This window comes from Macaca fascicularis, chromosome 12 (genome assembly GCF_037993035.2).
Source record: "Macaca fascicularis isolate 582-1 chromosome 12, T2T-MFA8v1.1".
Lineage (NCBI taxonomy): Eukaryota > Metazoa > Chordata > Mammalia > Primates > Cercopithecidae > Macaca > Macaca fascicularis.
In genome coordinates this window covers 85,364,323-85,386,865 of record NC_088386.1, presented here as the reverse complement: position 1 = coordinate 85,386,865, position 22,543 = coordinate 85,364,323, and the positions used below count along the sequence as shown (strand labels likewise).

Genomic DNA, 22,543 nt, shown 5'->3' with positions numbered 1-22,543 from the left:
ATGGGGGTGATGAAAATAGTACTACCTGATTGTCAACCTTACAGGCTTGTTATAAACATCAGATGAGGTATAAAGGCATCAGTAAGTGTCTTGTAACTTGTAAAATTCTATATTAATGAAGAAATCCTCAAGATAATGGAGTTTTTATGAGGTAGAAGGGGCTTATGTGCAAAATACTAAATTTTTACAAATAAGTAAACATTTTTCTGGGTCTCCAAATCATTGTAATTTTCAAGTTTTCACAAAATGACATTTATTAATTTGAGGTGTTAATTAATCTCAATTTTATACCTGAAATGCTGCCATTGCCTTCTCAGTTTCAACTATTGATTCAAGAAAAGGTTCGAAAATAGATATGGTCATTATTCCACTTTCCAATATTAAGTATTGTTGAAAGCGATTATTGAAGGCAAAAAGTGTTAATGCATAGCCTGCTCTTAAGCAAATATCCTAAAAATAGGAGAAACATGCATTATAATGAACTTCATTTATCATGTTACTCAACATAATAGACTTTGAATTCTTGCTCATTAAAATATATTGCATTCTTATCACTGGGAGTAAAATACGACATTACTAGGGAAAAGAGATAATAGAGTTACTCCAGAATGTTATAACTTTCAACATTTCAAAGTATAGTTGATAAATCAAAACTTCCCTTGTATAGCATGTTATCTATTGCATTCCGTACATTGTTGGGTATTCCATATCATCTCTTAAATTCATTTGTAAAATTCCATTGTACTATATTTTAAGGAAGAATAGGAGAAAAATAATGTATTCTGAAGAATCACATTTTAACATTCTGAGGCTAGGCATACAGCAAAAGCTAGTTTCTTCTGTAGAATTAGTCTGCTTGCCAGAGACATATAAATATGGTAGACCTTCCAGAAAGATTCAAAAGATAAAATCTTATTACTAAATCTTATTTTTAATATTAAAATAATTTAATATATTGTAATTTTATGCTATTTGAACTATGTAGGACACACAGAAAGAACTCATTAATCTTAGTGAATTTTCTTTTCTTTCTTTTTTTTTTTTTTTTTTTTGAGACAAAGTCTCCCTCTGTCACCCAGGCTACAGTGCAGTGGCATGATCTTGGCTCACTGCAATTTCCACCTCCCAGGCTCAAGCAGTGCTCCCACTTCAGCCTTCCAGATAGCTAAGACCAAAGGTGTGTGCCACCACACCTGGCTAATTTTCTGCATTTTTTTATAGAGACGGGGTTTTGCTGTGTTGCCCAGTCTGGTATTGAACTCCTGAGCTCAAGGTGTCTGCTCGCCTTGGCCTCCCAAAGTGCTGGGATTACAGACATGAACCACCACACCCAGCCCTGAATTTTCTTCTGCCATTATTAATCATAATATTAAAATGCTGCATGTACACACTGAAATATTTATAGATAAAATTAAATGATGCTTGAAATTTGCATCAAAAGTAATTTAGTAGAAGTGAGTGGATGTATAGATGGAATAAGACTGGCCATGAGATGATGACTGCTGAAGCTAGGTGGGAACATTTAGGTTCATTATGCTACCCTGTCATTTTATATATATTTGAAATTTTCCATAATAAAAATCACATACACAAAAAACCCAGTCACCTAGCAATAGGCAAAAAGAAAAGTATTAGGTACAGTCAGAGGCTTGAGAAACTAGGTCTCAGTCATAGTCAAAGGGTGGATTAACAGACAGCAGAATAGAACCTAGAGCCAAGTAGGAAAGAGTGGCAATGGGAAATGAACCAAAGGGGCATGCTTTGTGTATCGAGGTCAGATACAGTGAAGTGAGAGAAATATGCTAAGACTTGACCAATTTCCATTTCTTTTCCATGTAGGGTTCACTCCTGCAGTATCACTGTGGAAGTCTACAGTAAATAGTTTAGGTTATAAAGTGGCTATTAATGTTTCAAAATGAATCCCATAGTTGCCAGCTAGTATCAGATACAGGACAAGAACCAAGTTGGCTATTCCCAGTTCAGAGGGCTAAAAACTAATCCTTGAGGAAAGACATATTTTTCCATACTTTTTTTCCCCAATATCAACTGTCTTAAACTCTTTACTTCATACATATTTTCATTTACCTATCTACCAGGGTGGTTATACCCACTGGTTACTTATTTTCATTTTATACCCATTGATTTATGAATGGGAAAAGAGTACCTGTTAATTATGCTCACTAACATCTCTTCAAAAGTACATTCATAATTAATTAGCCCACATATTTGAGTTAGTTAAAAAGATAGAATAATAGTAACTACATTAATGTGACTAATTTTATGTAGCTTGTGAAAATCAATCTCAGTGGTCCATTTCATATATTATTCTAGTTTGGTAGCATGAAAATAGTTAAATTCTAATTTTAAAACCACACATAACCTATTACATCTCCAGGTAGACAATATCAGTGTGGCTAGGAGTTACAAGAACCTGGGTTCCTGACTTAATTTTTATTGCATTCCTGTCATTATCCATAAGATAGCTATTCATTCAGTGACATATTTAGTTGCTGAACATCCCTCCTTCCCCTTTAACTTCTACAACACGTCTGTGTAATCTGAAGTCTCCCACTATAGGTTTAACAAAGGACCACAGTTGTTTAGTACTCTAAAGCCCTAAGAGCACTAATTGCCTCAGCAGGACAGGTAGTTTGAGGCAAAATATAGTACAAGAAACCCTAGAGGACTTTTAACTTGCCTTGTGATGATTGTTAGAATTAAAAATTTTAGCCAAGTCCAGATAAATCCTTTGGTTTATACTTAAACCTTCTAGTTCTCTAAGATTCCCTACCATTTATAGAACTGATGCACAATAATGTATCTATTATAAGCCAAATGCAAGGTCCAGAGAGTGAAGCAAGTGGTAACAAACTGGGAGGAAAGGCAGAATACTTGAGAGTGGAATGTGTAATAAAAGGGAGAAGAAGGGTGCACAGGAGGAGTAAGGTAATGGGAGTAAAATCTAGAAGGAACAGAGCAGAGGGGCAAAAGGTGGCTTAGAGAGTCAGTCATTCATTTAGTGTCCTCACCCTATTAGTTTCCATATATATATATTCTTTTTTTTTTGAGACGGAGTCTAGCTCTGTTGCCCAGGCTGGAGTGCAGTGGTACAATCTCGGCTCACTGCAACCTCCACATCCCGGGTTCAAGTGATTCTCCTGCCTCAGCCTCCCAAGTAGCTGGGACTACAGGCATGTGCCACCACACCTGTCTAATTTTTGTCTCTTTAGTAAAGATGGGATTTCACCACATTGGCAAGGCTGGTTTCGAACTCCTGATCTCAAGTGATCTGCCCACCTCAACCTCCCAAAATATTTCCCATATTTTTATAGCAGCACTTCTCTTTTTGTGTACCACAACAGAGTAAAATTTTATAATTAAAAAAAAAACATGAGTTCATTCCCACCTACCTCCTGACCCTCCTTGATCCCTCTAAAATCTTACGGAACTGAGAGAAACATCATTGGCAATTTTCTTCCTGGTTTTGAAATGCCCTGTAGAAAATAGCTCTCATTTCATTAGGGTAGTGCTATTGAAAGTGTGGCCTGTGGACCAGTGACAGTCCACAAAATCATTAACAGTGGGATAACAAAACTGAGATTAAACATTGAAAAGAAACAAATCTTCTTTATAGTTGACTACCAACTAATAAACGCAGAAGGAAGAAGGGAATTTTTTAAATTGCCCTTAGGCAAATGTTACATTTGTTATTGTTGCATCAATGGATGCTAAGATTGGTGAGCAAAAGTTTGATGCAAAACAAAATATTTGCATAATCTCAAAGTGTCTCACCTTAAGATACTTATTAACTACAAAAGGAAAAACAGTGAGTGAAGAAATATGGCAGACCCCATTTTAACCAAGTAATCAAACTTAACATTACCCATAAGATACATCAACATTATATACCTCATGGTATGATGTACTGGGAAGGTGAGTAAAGAAGACCACATCACTTCTGTGAAATTCTTGCCAAAAGGTGTAACTTCAATTTAATTAGGGGAAAACATCACGGTCAAATTGAGGGATATTCTATAAAATAACTGGCCTGGATTCATCAAAAATGTCAAAATCATGAAAAACAAAGAAGGGCTGAGCTTCACAAACTGGAGGCTAAAGAGACAAGACATTTAGATGCAATGTGAGACCCTGGATTAGATTCTGGAACAAAAAGTGACACTGAAAAAAATAAAAATAATTTTTTAAATTAAAAAAATACAAAAACAAAACCAAAAAAAGGACATTGCCGAGAAAACTGGCAAAATTTAAATAAAGTCTGCAAATCAGATAATAGTATTGTATCAATGTTAATGTTCTAGTTGACAGCTGGGAAAACTAGATGAAGGATATACCAGAATACTGGTTTTACAAATTTTTGGAAAGTCTAAGATTATTTCAAAATTTTTAAAGTTAAAAAAATTATCCTTCCATAATAGATTGCTGGGAAAAAGCTATTTCTTCATCACGAATAGTTTGAGAAGCACCACTTTAGCGTATTGGATAAGTGAATGACTGAGGGCTGAAAGGGCATAAAATTATTTTAAAGGTTTGATTTGAGACATAAGAGATTTGTTTTTTGACTCATCACCAAACATTAAAATTACCGCATTTCAACGATGAAATGGGACAACTCAGAAAGATATGGAGCTGTATTATTACATCATTACAAACTAATGACCTACAAAGAGATCTTTTTACATGTCTTTTCTTAAATAATACATTGAATATTGGCATGAAGAAGACTTGATGATAATTTGAGGATGTGGCATAAAAACAATTTTTTTCAAAATGAGCCTCAATATTTTGTAAAGGTATTACCTTTTCTGTTGAGTGAAGAAGATAAAGGACATCAGCATACTCAAATCCTTCATTTTCGTGTAAGTCTTTCTGTAACACATCATTCCCTAGGACAATGCATGCCAAGGAAAATGCCACTTCAACCTAAACATGTGGTTTTCAAAAATTACTTTTCAATTATACTTTATGAAATTACACATTTCATTGTGCAGGCATTTATATAGAATACATTGTGGAAAGACACTATAAAATCTGCTAAAATATAATCCATTGATTCCAGTTCTTACTACTGAAAGAACTGCACTTACAACTCCCTCATAATTTTTAATAGCTGAGAAAATATCCTTTCTGTGTTCAGGGACCAACCACAGAGCTCCATTTGAGGGCACTGGAGAAGGGAACAAGGGCCAGCAGAGCATGTAAGGAGGTATTATCCTAAGTGCATAGTTGTATCCCTTCCATATTAAAAAAAAGTTCTTTTAATTTTTTGACATGGATTAAAAAGCTATTTTGAACTGCTTGTTAACTATTGACCATTGAGTTGTAAGGCTTTAATGCAGCACCTTTTTTGGTTTTTTTTTTTGTTTTTTAGATGAAGTCTTTCTCTGTCGCCCAGGCTGCAGTACAATGGCATGATCTCAGCTCACTGCAACTTCCACCTCCTGGGTTCAAGCAATTCTCCTGCCCCAGCCTCCCGAGTAGCTGGGATTACAGGCACGCACCACCACACCCAGCTGATCTTTTGTATCTTTAGTAGAGATAGGGCTTTACCATGTTGGCCAAGCTGGTCTCAAACTCCTGACCTCATGATCCGCCCACCTGATGGCCTAAAGTGCTGGGATTACAGGCATGAGCCAAAGCACCCAGCCTGCAGCACCTATTAATTTAAACAAAGCTTTGGGGAGTAGTCTAAGGAATAGTACTACTATTTTGTCCTCTTCTAGTTCTGGAACCATTTAATGTACATTCTAAAGCCCATTAGGAAGATGAACCTTGCATATTATTGGGACTCAGCAGATAAGTTTTTAAAGTGCTATACTGTGCATTTCTATGAAAAACATTATGAATTTGAAAAGTATGATTATTGAATTATTGTGAAATGTTTTGTCCATTATAAAATCTTTTGAGAAAAAGTATTGAAATGTGTTTATGTTCTATTTAAACAAGTTTCAAAATTCATTGAAAATATGTACCAAAATATAGATGGATACATTTTTTATGATAACACACACATTTGTTAAAAGAATGCACCAGATGTGGTGGTTCATGCCTGTAATCCCATCACTTTGAAGGCCACGGTGGAGGATCTCTTGAGCCCAGGAGTTCAAGAACAGCCTGGGCAAAATGGTGAAACTTCGTCTCCAACAAAAATACAAAAAATTAACCAGGCATGGTGGCACACTCCTTTAGTCACAGCTACTCAGGAGGCTGAGGTGGGAGGATCACTGTAGACTGGGAGGCCGAGGCTGCAGTGAGCCAAGATTGCACTACTGCACTCTAGCCTGACTGACAGTGAGAGACCCCATCTCAATTATAAATACATAAATAAATAAAGATTGAAAAAAGAAACAGCCTGGGTGCAGTGGCTCACACCTATAATCCCAGCACTTTGGGAGGCCGAGGCGGGCAGATCACTTGAGGTCAGGAATTCAAGACCAGCCTGGCCAACATGGTGAAACTCCATCTCTACAAAAATACAAAAATTAGCCAAGTGTATGGTGCACACCTATAATCCCAGCTACTCAGGAGACTGAGGCAGGATAATCACTTGAACCTGGGAGGTTGCAGTGAGCTGAGATGGTGCCACTGTACTACAGCCTGGGCAACAGAGCGAGCTTCTGTCTAAAAAAAAAAAAAAAAAAGAAAAGGAAAAGGAAAAGAAAAAAAAAGAAACAGTGCTATTTACTCAGATATTGTCCTCCTATGTTATTTCTATTTTCTCATCTCCAGTAGCATGCATACCAAATTTTGAAAATAAAATATTTTTTTGCTGTTATAATTTCTTGCCTGGCCATCTATAGATGTCCCAAATTTCTAAAGCCTGGGTAAAAGTATTTGAATAGATATAAATGTTATTTTATTAAAGGCATTTTGGTAGAAGTAAATGGAAGACTGAATGACTCTTCAACAACTCACAATAATTCTTTGTAATGTCCAGCCTTGAGAAAACTATTACCTCCAGCCAACAGAGGCTGCTTGGCAGAAGGCAGGGCTGGTTTGAAGTGTAGTACTGACAAGATTCACTAATATTTGAGAAATATTCCCATATAAGTCACACATTTCCATTATCCCCGCCCAGTTTTAGCAACTGATGTCTGGGGAGGTAGAAAAGAAGTTTTGTGAATACATAATCAAATATCTAAGGAAAAAACTTATTTGAAGAGTAAAAACGTAAGATTTTCTTGTCATATTGGGAGAAACCCTATTTTAACAAAATTTACTAGTATCTTATGGTTTGAAGCAAGCTTTTTGTTTAAAACTTCTAGGATTTTGTTTATTTTTATTTTAGCTTATTTCTCCAAGAAAAAATAGGATTTAGTTTAAAAGATAAAATATTTTTATGTTTATGAACTTGAATAAAGACACAAAATTTTCTTAAAATTATATTTCTGTTAATTTTTACCATATCAGAAAACAATGTAAACCTTTATATATACCTTAATGTTAGGAGAAGGATGATTTCTTAGTAGTTGGATAAGTACTGGAAAGGCATTTTCATCTACAACAAACTGTTGACTGACAGGATTGCTTGTGTGGGCTACACCTGTAAGAGTCCATGCCAATGAGGTAATTTTTTTTTCCATCTTATAAATGGTAAAGTCAAACATAGCTTGATATTTTTGGTTGACAAAGTGTTCTAAGGTAATACAGTTAGTAAATTACAAAAGGGTATGCTATATTGGCACTATTTTAATAGTCCTGAATTAATTTTTTAAAAGACAAAGTGAATAAACACGGAGAGCTTATTAGAATTGTGAATGGCTTCCTAAAAGTCACAAAACAAAGGAAATTAGAAATGTTATACTATCAAGGAATAATAATAGCTATCATTTATTGAAGAAATACTATGTGTGATGTACTTAAGTTCATAGTAATATTGTTTTCTATAAAAAGTTTACTTCTACAAAAATGACTAGAGTAAATCACCAAGTTAAAATTTCTAGGTTTCTTAAATTATACACGCTAACAAGATAATCTTACTATGTCTCTTTATAACATACTACTTTAAATTGCGGGTCTAATCTCACCAGAGAAACTCGACTCTCTCTCTCTCTCTCTCTCTCTTTCCCCACTCCTTGCAATTTCCTGTTGAGAAACTCATTTCTTTCTAGTGAACATGGACAAAGAATTTTAATTCTGTTCTTTTGCCAATATTAAATGTCACAATAAATACACAGTGGGTTTATATAAATGGGTTAACTCTAAATAAATGGGTTAAATATAAGATTGAGCCTCTCAGTGAACAATGAAGAGAAGTCACCGACCTATTGTATCTAGGGAAGCCTGAAGGAAAAAAGAACACCTTTGTCCCCACAAGCCCCCCCACCCCCACCACACACACACACACACACACACACACACACACACACACACAGCTGATGTGGACAGCTTTGAAATGAACTAATGAGAAGAAATTTGATAATGTGTGTGTGTATGTATATCAGGCAACCTTGCATATATGTTATCATTTACTAGAACTTTAGAAATAACTATGTCAGAGTCTCTGGCCAAAAAAAGAAACATCTTCTCTGGCTGATTATCTTGGAATTGTGAATGAGTTTCTGCAAGAAACTTTTGGCAAGCAAAGCGAAAAAAATGTGAGAATCAATTCCTATTATACTTCATTCAGCTGGACTAATTTTGAGGAAATTCAGTGATCTAGAAATAAAGATTTTTCCTCTTGTTTGCAAGAAGCAGTCTACAGTCAGCATCCTGCATTCATTAAGGTCAGCAAGAACCCAAATTTTAACTTTTGGTGGGTCACAACTGACAGTTCCACATTTTCTCAGGAACCCCAAAATGTCAATTCCTTTGCAATGAATTCTATGTTATATAAACAAATGATCATTACAGAGACATTCAAGAATGTGCCTCAGCATTAGAAACTCTTCTATATCTTCAAAAACATATAGTTCTTGAGATTCAAAAGAACTATTTTTCTCTTAAACTTAAAAAAGAGATTGCTTTCAGTCAAAATAACCAAGGCTTATTGTCCTAATTTTCCTCTCTAGCCATTGTTCAAGAGCAAGACTGATAAAAAATTCTTAATTACACCACTTGTAGTGACCAAGTTCTTACACAAATTTAAAAAGTTATAATAATCTTTTATACATTAAATACCATTTAGGGCTCAAACAGTGGGGATAGAGAGGAAGAGAGATTAACTTCCATTTCTCTGCCCAATCTGTTCTTGTTCTTACAGATATTTAAGAAATTGAGAATAAGTTTACAAACCAATACAAACGGATCCCACTGCTCTGATGACACTGAGAAGTGTGCCTTCAGCAATCGTACTAATTCTTAGTAAGCGAACCAATGGTGCAATTCCATTCCCTTCACATATTTGATTTTGATGCATCCTGCTGTCCTTACTCAGAGCTATGACAGCTTCACCTCCTGATAAAGAAAAGCAAGATACATGTATGATACTCCAGTGCCCTGTTCTACATTACGCAGAGGACACAGTGGCTCACACTTGTAATCCCAGCTACTTGGGAGGCTGAGGCAGGAGGATCACTTGAGCCCAGGGGTTTGAGGCTGCAGTGAGCTATAATTGTGCCACTGCACGCCAGGCTGTGCAACAGAGCAGGATCCTGTCTCTAAAAAATAAAAATAAGGAAAAATAACTTACCAACATACTGCATTTTAGCTGATGGTGACAAAAGCATATTAATTATAAAGCTGTATCCAATCTGTTCTGCCATATATTTTTGTTGTTTTAGTGTTTGTCCTGCCAAGGCCCAAAGTGCAACGGCTCCTTGTTCCTTAACATCTATTTGAAATGCCTATTTTAAAAAATATTTCATTAATTCAGTGAATATTTATTGAACACTTTAGGGATGTGTATTTTATAAAATGTTTATTCTAGAATTGGTTTAGTTTTTCTATTCACTTAACAATTCAAAATAGAATACATCATCTAAGAAAAATGACCAGGAATCATAAAATTCCTACCTTTAGGAGTTTTAAAAGATATTTGGTTAACGATTTTTCCAGAAATGCTTTCTGTATAAGAGGGTTGTGACTTGCAAGTGATTCCACAGCCATTGCACCTTTCATTTGGACACTAATTTGTTTCCCTTTAAAAAGAGCCACCAGAGGAGGAATCGCTCCCTCCATAGCTATAGCATCCTGAATTTCCTTATTGTCACGCCCAACCTCAGCAATTGCAGCAGAAGATACAGCCTTCAACACATCTTTAAATGAATTTAAGAACAAGTTAAATAAACCTTATGAAAAATAAGAATATCAAAGTGCAGCATATCATTAGTTTCCCATATTATAAAATCAAATTTGTAAAAAAGCTTAGAGAAAATAAAGTAGAAATAAATAAAACTGGGTAGATTTACCATCTAAACACAATCAATCATTTGGCATAATCTCATGTACTATTTCTTACGAAGATAGATTTAGATAGTTATAGATGTATTTGATATAGTTGTATTTTAAAACAATAACCTGCATTTTTACTTACAATTAAAACATTCCCTCCCCACCACTCTTTTTGAGACAAGGTTTGGCTCTATCACCCAGGCTGGAGGACAGTGGTGTGTGTGATCTCAGCTCACTACAACCTCCATCATCCTCCCACCTCAGCCTCCTGAGTAGCTGGGACTATAGGTGTGCACCACCATGCCCGGCTAATTTTTGTGTTTTTTGTAGAGGAATTACTGGAATAACTCAGTACATTTCAGTAAACTGCTTATCAAAAATGATAACAGCATCTTAGCCTTCCATAATCAGAGTTCAAAAGTATCAATGTTACTGTGTTTGAGTATGGGTGTTATCACTAAAAATAAATACATCAACTTTGCTCAAATTTGATAGATAAAAATGCTGCCTCAACTTGTTTTGTACTTTTGGTATTGGTGAGTCTAAACATTTTCCTATATTTTAACAAGTTGCATTTTTTTAACGTATAGAAAAGTTGTAAGAATAAATCAGAGAATTCCTGTATACCTTTACCTGGATTTATAAATTTTTAATATATTGCCATATTGGTTTTTCTATCCATTTATCTATATAATCTGCTTTTCTAAATTTGAGGGTATGTTGTATGCATACATCATGGCCTTTTATCTCTTTAATATTCTAGTGTGTATTTACTAAAAACAAGCCTATCTTTTTATGTAACTACAAGGCAATTAGTAGATGCAATACTTTAATCATATTATGTTGACCGTCCTAGTAATGTCCTTTATCACATTTACTTTCTTCCAGTACAGGATCCAGACCAGGACCATGTATTGCACTTAGTTATGTCTCTTTAGTGTTCTATTATCTGGAACCTTTTCTCAGGGGTTTTTTGGTCTCTTATGAGATAGACATTTTTAATGAAAATAGGCCATTTAGTTTAGAGAATTTTCCTCAATTTGGGTTTCTTTGATGTTTCCTCATGACTCAAGATATGCACCTCCATCCAGAATATTTTTAAAGTGACATTATGGCTTGGGTGCAGTGGTGCATGCCTGTAATCCCGGCTACACAGGAGGCTAAGGTGGGAGGACTGCTTGAACCCAGGGGTTCAAGATCAGCCCGGGCAACATAGCAACCTCATTTCAAAAAAAAGTGACATTATGTTATAGGGATATCCTCTGTGGAGTTATATAATGTCCATCTATTCCTCGATGGTGATGTTAATTTTGATTATCCAGTTTCTCTACTATATAGTTGCTATTTTCCCTCTTGCAACTAATAAGGAGCAAAACACTTGTAAATATCAAAATTTGTCCCCAAGATTTAGCAACCATTTATAATTTTTGCCTGAACCAATCTTTACTATGCTGTTTGCAAAATACTAATTTTCCAAATCTACCACTCCTTCACATTTGTCAGTTGACATTCTGCTATAAGGAAGAGCCCTACCCTATTCTCTATTTATTTGCTTCCTTGTTTATCCAATTTTTATCAAGATGAGGGCACAGGCTCCTATTTTATTCAATGAGTTATAATCCATTAATTTAATTTAATTTAATTTATTTATTTTTGAGAAAAGGTCTCACTCTGTCACCCAGGCTGGAATTCAGTGACACAAACTCAGCTCACTGCAACCTCTGCCTCCCAGGCTCAAGCAATCCTCCCACCTCAGCCTCCCAAGTAGCTGGGAATACAGGCGTGTGCCACCACACCCAGCTGATTTTTGCATTTTTAGTAGAGATGAGGTTTTGCCATGTTGCCCAGGCTGGTGTTGAACTCATGAGCTCAAGCTATCTGTCCGTCTTGGTCCCGCAAAGTGCTGGGATTATAGGCATGGGCCATTCTGCCTGGTGTATTTTCTTATTTATGTTGTTACTCAAATTGTCTAAGATTTGGCCAGTGGGAGCCCCTTCAGGTTGTCCTTGTGTCCTATAGATATGCCTCCTTTTTTTTTTTTTTTTTTTTTTTCCGTAAAAAAAGGATTTTATTACTTTGTCACCATATGATGATGTTCTTGACTCACCATATACCTTCTCTGCCCCTGCCCTGGAATCAACTATTTCTCCAAGAAGCTCTGGTTCCTTTTAATAAGGGATGATATTTAGAAACCAAGATTTGGGTGCTCGGTATGCTCACTGCTACTGGAATATCATTGCTTCTGGATCATATATATATATGTATATGTATATATATGTGTGTGTGTGTATAAATTCACATATATAATATGTATACATATATATGTATATGTGTATACACACACACTGATACATACACACATACATTTCTGATTCCAATCCAACCCCAGAGGGTTCTTTATTGCTTTCCTACATTCTGCACATTTCTTTGCATAGTAAGAACCCAATAATATCAACACATTTATTCATTTCTTCAGTCCTACAGTACTTATCATGTGGGTTCAGAATTGTTCTACCCATATCACTGTGACATACAAGCTCACTAAAAAGAACTCAAAATCTGTGTGTAGTTTGTTTTGTGTTTACCCTTAGAAAGAGGGTATATAATGTACTGTGTTTAAAATTATTTGTATTCATTTTTTCTTTTTAAATCTAGTTATATAATTTGTTTATTTCTTTCAGTTTTCATTTCCCCCAGCCTTGTACATTTAATTTTTTGATTATGTAGAATATCAATATATTTCCAAAAGCAAAACTAGATAGAAAAGTGTTTGTACATTCATGTAGCTACCAATATCCTTTAGATGCTCTATAATCCAGCATTTGTTTTTTCATATACTATCAAGGTTAATTATCTCTCTATTAAGGCCTTATTGTTCATACCAACTTCTACACCCACTTTATATCAATTTATGTCAAACACATTAACTATTTTTATTGTGAGTATTTTCTTCATTTAATCATCTAATCATTTATTTAGTGCATATTTATTGAATAGCTATGTGCTAGACACTGTCCCAGGCACTAGGGAAACAATGGTGAACCAACAAAACAAGGTCCTTGACCTTGTGGTACAAAAGAAAAGACCAGAGTAAAGAATAAAGCAGTAAGTTAAATATTACTTGAGAGTCATATCAGAGAAAAAGGGAGTGACAGGGTCACTTCCTCTTGAAGTAGGAAAGTAAAAAGGGCTTATAGGCCATGCTGGAAATGTGGACCATGTTCTAGGTGACAGTCACTGAGTAATTTAAAGAAGAAGATATGATCAACTTTACATTTTAATTAGATCACTCAAGTAACACTTGGAATGTTAACCCTGAAAGATTAATAAAATTAAGAGAGTATAGGGGAAACCATTCTTTCCCTTACCCAATATTCCTGCATCAGTACAAAAAGTAGAAATTCCTCCACCCATGGCCAACTCAGAAATATTAAGAATAAAAGTTTACCCCTTACTCATTCTTCCCCATGAGAAGAATAGTGAGTTACATAATTTTTTTAGTTTGAAGAATGAGTCATTGCAAATGCATGGTTTAGGTTCTTTTTGGCACTTTTTGTTGTTTTCTCAAAGCAAGCTTTCCAACAATAAGGCTGAAGTTTGGATCTCTATTTGATTCCTGTCTGTTTCTCATTTGGACCCAAATTCTGAAAGGAATGGAAGTATCTTTACTAAGCTATTCAGTAATCCAAAGTAGCTCTAAAGCTCAGGGAAGACGTCAGGGATGTGGATAAAGAACTGGGAAGAATAGATTGTAAACCTAGTAGAGTTCCTTTGGAGTGAATAAGAGTTAAAGAAGGGTATGCTGGGTGAAAGCAGCAGCATGACAAGAATGGAAGCTTAAGGAACTCCAACTTTAAGAGTTGGGTAAAGGAGGACTAATGGTGAAGGCAGACTTTATCTACAACTTTTGGGGTCATAATTCCAAAGTTTTCAGATTTTAGAATGTTAGGAGTATATAATACTACATATTGTATAACATCACAAAGGGTCTGGAGAAAATCAATTTCTGCAGAAATATGTGACTAATCATTTCAAGAAAAAAATGAGGTGATCTTTTAAGTTTTTCTCAGTTTGAAACTGAGAAAATTCTGTATGCTTTTGTTACATATTTGAGTTTCTGTGGCGGTGTCATAAGCTTTTGTTACTAACACAGAACAGGAAAGTTGGGTGCCATATGAAATCAGAAGCATTGTAGGAATGAAAGCATGTATACATGAATATATGTATATAAGAATGTGAATACAAGCAGCTAAATGGGTGAAGGAAAGGCCTAAAACAAACCAAATTTAGCAAGGGTAGGCTTGCTCTGGACATAGAGACTCAGACTAAGGAGATGTTAACAAATCTATCTTTTCAAGAAACTATATGTGAATCTACTTTGGGACCATTTTAATACATGAAATCTTAGAGTAGCTCACATGGTAAAGAAGACACTGGAATTAATAATATGCCTTTTTGATCTCCTATACCTTAACAACCCAGCTAACATCCAAGAGGACTATTTGCTAAAGCACTAAAGTTATATAGGGGGGCTTACCTAAAAAGAAAAAAATAATTAAAATTTATTTTAAATTATCTTCGTTGGAGTGAGCAGATAATGTAGATTATGGTGTTGGAAAAAATACTTTTATTTCAATAATGTATTTCATACCATAGTTTTCTTTCATGAATGAACTCATTTGTTATTTATTTATTCAAATTGCTGCTACAATTTGTACTTTGTTACAGCATCTGGGATTGAGAAAAGGAAAACAGGAAGAGAAGATCTAGTCCCTATATTTAAATTTTAATTAGTTAGATAAAACACAAAAAAAGAGATAAAGAATGACTATAAATGAGTAAAAATTATAGATTTAAAATATACATAAAAGCTGACCCTCTTTAATGTTATTCTTTTTTCCTTTTTTTTTTTTTTTGAGATGGAGTCTCACTCTGTTGCCCAGGCTGGAGTGCAGTGGTGCAATCTCAGCTCACTGCAACCTCCGCCTCCTGAATTCAAGCAATTCTCCTGCCTCAGCCTCCCGAGTAGCTGGGATTACAGGCGTGTACCACCATGCCCAGCTAATTTTTGTATTTTAGTAGAGATAGGGTTTCACCATGTTGGCCAGGCTGGTCTCGAACTCCTGACCTCAGTGATCTGCCTCAGCCTCCCAAAGTGCTGGGATCATAGGTGTGAGCCACCGCACCTGACCTCTAATGCTATTCTTAAAGGATAAAGTAGAGCATAGTAAACGATGGAAGAACACATGAACAGAGAGATCATAAGGAATTTGTTATGAAAGGAGAGGGCTTTCAAATGATGTCACCACGCGATAGAAGTTATTAGAAGATGACACTTGCTTAAATTTGAAGTTTTAAAGTAAAGGAAAGATCACTTCTACATTCCCCTTATTCTTAAATCTTAACTTACATTTAACCAATATATTTATTTTGTATTTATTCCTGGTTAACTGGAAGAGGAAGCCAAATGATATACTGAGCAGGAAGAAAAAGGGCAAGTTCTTCTCAATTTTCTCTTCCCCCAAATTTGGGGAAAACCATATATTTGGAGCTTACACTGTTACATGTGCTGACTGGAATGAGATTATTCTTACAGAACCCAGGAGACCATTTGCAGTAGCTGCAGAAACTGCCTCATGGCTTTTGATGTTCTTGGTACTGAGATGCACTTTAGGAACTGATAATTGGCCTAATGCTTCCCGATAACCTTGAATTTTGACATCAAATATCTAACAAATCTGAAACCCTTGTTGTCACTTGCAAAATAGCTACCCATGATCAATATGTGTACTATTCACCCAAGGTAGCAAATACTCTCCTAGTCATATTGTATGTATTTTTAAAATCATCCATGCCAGTATTTCCATTGTAAACATGTCTAATTAAACTTTTTAAAAGAATATGCCTCTGACAGTCAATTATTTTTATAAGCCCAGCAGTTTAAATTTAACTGTTTTCTGCCGGGCATGGTGGTTCACACCTGTAATCCCAGCACTTTGGGGGGCTGAGTCGGGCAGATCACAAGGTCAGGAGTTTGAGACCAGCCTGGCCAACTGGTGAAACCCTGTCTCTACTAAAAATACAAAAATTAGCCGGGCGTGGTGATGCATGCCTGTAATCCCAGCTACTCAGGAGGCTGAGACAGAAGGATTGCTTGAACCCGGGAGGCAGATGTTGCAGTGAGCTGAGATCACTGCACTCCAGCCTAGGCAACAGAGCAAGACTCCATCTTGAGAAAAATAAAATAAAATAAAATTAAATTAAATTAAATTAATTTAACTGTTATCTACATAGTTTAGCAGTTAGGAAAAAAAAATTGTGTTTTAGATATTAAGGTTATATTACACATGTTTAGATCTATTCAAAGACAGATTCAAGACATCTATTCATATAGGACAAGTCAAACCCCATGTTTGCTTCACTTAATATATCTGGTCATTATAAAATAATACAGAGATAGAAGCTCACCTGAATCAGAACTCAGAAATCTGATAAGATACGGGAGGCCTTTATGTTCTCTGACAGCTCTTTGGTTGTTTTCATTTCCTATACATAATACTCGTATGCAGTTCATTACATTTACTAGCACATTTTCTATGTTTAAGTTCAATAGATTTATCAGACTTGGGATTCCATTCTAAAAATAAACAAAAAATATTACATTTGAATTAGTTTAAGATAAATGTAATCTTTATTTAGAAATACAAGTTGGCTGGACGTGGTGGCTCACACCTGTAATCCTAGAACTTTGGAAGGCCGAGGCAGGCGGATCACGAGGTCAAGAGATCAAGACCATCCTGGCCAACATGGTGAAACCCAGTCTCTACTAAAAATACAAAAATTAGCCGGGCGTGGTGGTGCATGCCTGTAGTTCCAGCTACTTGAGAGGCTGAGGCAGGAGAATTGCTTGAACCTGGGAGGCGGAGGTTGCAGTGAGCCAAGATTGTACTATTGCACCCTAGCCTAGTGACAGAGAATACTGTCTCAAAAAAAATAAAAAAAAAAAGAAAGAAAGAAAAAGAAACACAAGTTTGTAATCTTTCTTGCTGTAAATAACTATTTAGGAGAGAATGAGTGCCACAAACAAATGTGTCTACTGGTAAGATACATTATGTGACAGTTAATACAGCTATCTAAGTGAAGTAATTAAGATTAATTGAATATATTGCCCCATTAGGAAATATTTGCCATTGTAGACACTGCACTGGTAATTGGTAAACAGCAAGAAGCAATCGACATATACTGACTTAAGAAAATACTCCCTCTTCTACTTCTGGACTGTACTCAAATGCCAACTTTTCAGTGGAGCATTTTTCATCAGGCACGCCCTCTCGCTCCCTCTTCCCTGCTGTATTCTTCCCTGAGAAGAATCATCCATGCCAGTATTTCTGGGAGTTTTGTCATTGAATAGCAAAGTGGGTTTCTATTTTTGTAACTTCTATATGACGGAGTTATTGTCAGTCAAAAATAACGGTCTATGAAAAAAACTTACATATTTGGCAATAACATCCTTGTTTTCACATTGAGCAATATCATATAGAATGACAGCACAGCGAGAGTGTACTTCAGGCTCATCACAAACCAGTAGGTTGATTAGAGATGGAATGCCTCCCGCTTCTACCAAAGCACGCACTGCTCTTTTGTGGGTTGAGATATTACTCAGTAACCCAACAGTTTTGCACTGCAGTTTTATTTTGGAACTTTTTAATAGATTGATTAAGGCAGGAATGGTGCCTGTAATGAAAAGAGCAAAAAAATAAAAAAGCTTGAATTATTGGTAACCATTTTAGTCAATTTATCATGGCAATATTTAAATAATATTTATGGGCATTATAATATAAATAATTATGAAATAATCGTATAAAATATTTATAAAATTATCATTTGAAACTATATGAAGAAACCTTCCATCTTGTCTTTGGTATGGGCAGCTCTCATTGTTCATACATTTGATTTTCACAGAGCGTGATCATGCATTTTATGTTAGTAACCTTAAGCCACCATTGAAACACTGAATTCTGGCTTAAGATTATTGATAAATAAATTCTTTGTGCTACCACATGGTACAGTTCAGTTTTGGTTATTGCATCAACTTTGTATGGCACTGCTTATGCAAGTATTTGAGCATTTTATTATATTTTATCCTTATTTTATACCAGCATGTGAAAAACAAAAAGTGCTGAATCTAGTAAAATGCAACATTAGTCTCATTAATTACAATTGGCTCAAAGATAGAAATCATTGGGCATGGTGAAAATAGAAAATCTGGCTTCAGTTTGATGCCTGTTATACTTACATCAATTCAATGATAAGCAGAAAGCACCTTATAGGACACACACAAAATGATAGAAAATATAATAGATATAATAAAGACCATATTTATTTAGCTACCTGAAATGAAACATCCCTCGTCACTTCTTTAAGTCTATAGTTCACCTTTTGGATATAGAGCTTTTTGTACAGATTTTCAGGAACATATTAGGGGACTATCGGTGATAAATCAAATTTTAATTTATTCGTTTAATATTTATGGAGCATCTCACGTGCGTTCAATAACCACATTACGGTAGTGGCTACCATATTGGACATTTTCAAATAGAACATTTTCTTTGTGTGTGTGTGTGTAGATAGACAGATAGATAGATAGATAGATAGATAGATAGATAGATAGATAGATAGATAGATAGATGGAGATATAGATATAAAGACAAAGGGTCTTACTATGTTGCCCAGACTGGTCTCAAACTCCTGGGCTCAAGCTATCCTCCTGCCTTGGCATCCCAAAGTGCTGGGATTACAGGCACGGGCCACCATGCCCAGCCGAACATTTTCAACATTTCAGAAAGCTATTCTGGACAGAGCTATTCTCAAAACAATCCTATGGGGTAGAGCCATTTTTTTTTTTATTATTATACTTTAAGTTCTAGGATACATGTGCACAACGTGCAGGCTTGTTACATAGGTACACATGTGCTATGTTTGTTTGCTGCACCCATTAACTCCTCATGTATGCTAGGTATTTCCCCTAATGCTGTCCCTCCCCCTGACCCCCATCCCTCGACAGGCCCTGGTGTGTGATGTTTCCCACCCTGTGTCCAACTGTTCTCATTGTTCAATTCCCACCTATGAGTGAGAACATGCGGTGTTTGGTTTCCTGTCCTTGTGATAGTTTGCTCAGAATGATGGTTTCCAGTTTCATCCATGTCCCTGCAAAGGACATGAACTCATCCTTTTTTATGGCTGCATAATATTCCATGGTGTATATGTGCCACATTTTCTTAATCCAGTCTATCACTGATGGACATTTGGGTTGATTCCAAGTCTTTGCTACTGTGAATAGTGCTGCAAAAACATACGCGTGCATGTGTCTTTATAGTAGCATGATTTATAATGCTTTGGGTATATACCCAGTAATGGAATTGCTGGGTCAAATGGTATTTCTAGTTCTAGATCCTTGAGGAAATGCCACACTGTATTCCACAATGGTTGAACTAGTTTACATTTCAACCAATAGTGTAAAAGCGTTACTATTTCTCCACATCCTCTCCAGCATCTGTTGTTTCCTGACTTTTTAATGATTGCCATTCTAACAGATGTGAGATGGTATCTCATTGTGGTTTTGATTTGCATTTCTCTGATGACCAGTGTTGATGAGCATTTTTTCATGTGTCTGTTAGCTGCATAAATATCTTCTTTAAGAAGTGTCTGTTCATATCCGTTGCCCACTTTTTGATAGGGCTGTTTTTTTTTTTTTCCTTACAAATTTGTTTACATTCTCTGTAGATTCTGGATATTAGCCCTTTGTCAGATGGGTAGATTGCAAAAATTTTCTCCCATTCTGTAGGTTGCCTGTTCAATCTGATGGTAGTTTCTTTTGCTGTGCAGAAGTTCTTTAGTTTAATTAGATCCCATTTGTCTATTCTGGCTTTTGTTGCCATTGCTTTTAGTGTGTTAGTCATGAAGTCCTTGTCCATGCCTATGTCCTGAATGGCATTGCCTAGGTTTTCATCAAGGATTTTTATGGTTTTAGGTCTAACATTTAAGTCTTTAATCCATCTTGAATTAATTTTTGTATAAGCTGTAAGGAAGGGATCCAGTTTCAGGTTTCTACATATGGCTAGCCAGTTTTCCCAGCACCATTTATTAAATAGGGAATCCTTTCCCCATTTCCTGTTTTTGTCAGGTTTGTCAAAGATCAGATGGTTGTAGATGTGTGGTGATATTTCTGAGGCCTCCGTTCTGTTCCATTGGTCTATACCTCTGTTTTGGTAACAGTATCCTGCTGTTTTGGTTACTGTAGCTTTGTAGTATAGTTTGAAGTCAGGTAGTGTGATGCCTCCAGCTTTGTTCTTTTTGCTTAGGATTGTCTTGGCAATGCAGGCTCTTTTTTGGTTCCATATGAACTTTAAAGTCGTTTTTTTCCAATTCTGTGAAGAAAGTCATCAGTAGCTTGATGGGGATGGCATTGAATCTATAAATTACCTTGGGCAATAATGGCCATTTTCACAATATTTCAGGAAATCATGGATTTCCTATCCATGAGCATGGAATGTTCTTCCATTTGTTTGTGTCCTCTTTTATTTCATTGAGCAGTGGTTTGAAGTTCTCCTTAAAGAGGTCCTTCACATCCCTTGTAAATTGGTTTCCTAGGTATTTTATTCTCTTTGTAGCAATTGTGAATGGGAGTTCACTCATGATTTGGCTCTCTGTCTGTTATTGATGTGCAGGAATGCTTGTGATTTTTGCACATTGATTTTGTATCCTGAGACTTTGCTAAAGTTGATTATCAGCTTAAGGAGATTTTGGGCTGAGATAATGGGGTTTTCTAAATCTACAGTCATGTCATCTGCAAACAGGGACAATTCGACTTCCTCTTTTCCTAATTGAATATCCTTTATTTGTTTCTCTTGCCTGATTGCCCTGGCCAGAACTTCCAACACTATGTTGAATAGTGGTGAGAGGGGGCATTCCTGTCTTGTGCCAGTTTTCAATGGGAATGCTTCCAGTTTTTGCCAATTCAGTATGATATTGGTTGTGGGTTTGTCGTAAATAGCTCTTATTATTTTGAGATACATTTCATCAATACCTAGTTTATTGAGAGTTTTTAGCATGAAGGGCTGTTGAATTTTGTCAAAGGCCTTTTCTGCATCTATTGACATAATCACGTAGTTTTTGTCATTGGTTCTGTTTATGTGATGGATTACATTTATTGATATATAGATGTTGAACCAGCCTTACATCCCAGGGATGAAGCCGACTTGATCATGGTGGATAAGCTTTTTGATGTGCTGCTGGATTCGGTTTGCCAGTATTTTACTGAGGATTTTCGCATTGATGTTCATCAGGGATAGTGATCTAAAATTATCTTTTTCGGTTGCATCTCTGCCAGGCTTTGGTATCAGGATGATGCTGGCTTCATAAAATGAGTTAGGGAGGATTCTCTTTTTCTGTTGATTGGAATAGTTTCAAAGGAATGGTACCAGCTCCTCTTTGTATCTCTGGTAGAATTCGGCTATGAATCGTCTGGTCCTTGACTTTTTTTGGTTGGTAGGCTATTAATTATTGCCTCAATTTCAGAGCCTGTTATTGGTCTATTCAGAGATTCAACTTATTTCTGGTTTAGTCTTGGGAGGGTGTATGTGTCCAGGAATTTATCCATTTCTTCTAGATTTTCTAGTTTATTTGTGTAGAGGTGTTTATAGTATTCTCTGATGGTAGTCTGTATTTCTGTGGGGTTGGTGGTGATATCCCCTTTATCATTTTTTATTGCGCCTATGTGATTCTTCTCTCTTTTCTTCTTTACTAGTCTTGCTAGTGGTCTATCAGATTTGTTGATCTTTTCAACAAACAAGTTCCTTGGATTCACTGAATTTTTGAAAGGTTTTTGGTATCTCTATCTCCTTCAGTTCTGCTCTGATCTTCGTTATTTCTTGCCTTGTGCTAGCTTTTGAATTTATTTGCTCTTGCTCCTCTAGTTCTTTTAATTGTGATGTTAGGTGTCGATTTTAGATCGTTCCTGCTTTCTCTTTTTTTTTTTTTTTTTTTTTTTTTTGAGATGGAGTCTCGTTCTGTAGCCCAGGCTGGAGTGCAGTGGTGCGTTCTCGGCTCACTGCAAGCACCACCTCTGGGGTTCACGCCATTGTCCTGTCTCAGCCTCCCAAGTACTGGGATTACAGGTGCCCACCACCAAGTC

At 36.0% G+C, this 22,543-nt stretch overlaps 2 protein-coding genes across 2 annotated transcripts in view; one reads left to right on the top strand and one right to left on the bottom strand.

The window, feature by feature from the left end:
- The window catches only part of OSGEPL1 (O-sialoglycoprotein endopeptidase like 1), a 29,378-nt gene extending 23,743 nt beyond the window's left edge, over positions 1–5,635 (top strand). Inside the window, exon 9 of the mRNA XM_074009583.1 lies at positions 5,390–5,635. The gene's annotated coding sequence lies outside the window, so the exon portion shown is untranslated. The remainder of the gene's footprint in view (positions 1–5,389) is intronic.
- The window catches only part of ANKAR (ankyrin and armadillo repeat containing), a 72,412-nt gene that overhangs the window by 8,272 nt on the left and 41,597 nt on the right, over positions 1–22,543 (bottom strand). The window contains exons 11-18 of the mRNA XM_005573714.5: positions 17,843–18,084; positions 16,819–16,987; positions 9,973–10,214; positions 9,650–9,803; positions 9,253–9,414; positions 7,455–7,561; positions 4,819–4,941; positions 292–450 (exon numbers count right to left, since the gene is read on the bottom strand). Of these exons, the coding sequence (XP_005573771.3) occupies positions 292–450; positions 4,819–4,941; positions 7,455–7,561; positions 9,253–9,414; positions 9,650–9,803; positions 9,973–10,214; positions 16,819–16,987; positions 17,843–18,084 (1,358 nt within the window). The remainder of the gene's footprint in view (positions 1–291; positions 451–4,818; positions 4,942–7,454; positions 7,562–9,252; positions 9,415–9,649; positions 9,804–9,972; positions 10,215–16,818; positions 16,988–17,842; positions 18,085–22,543) is intronic.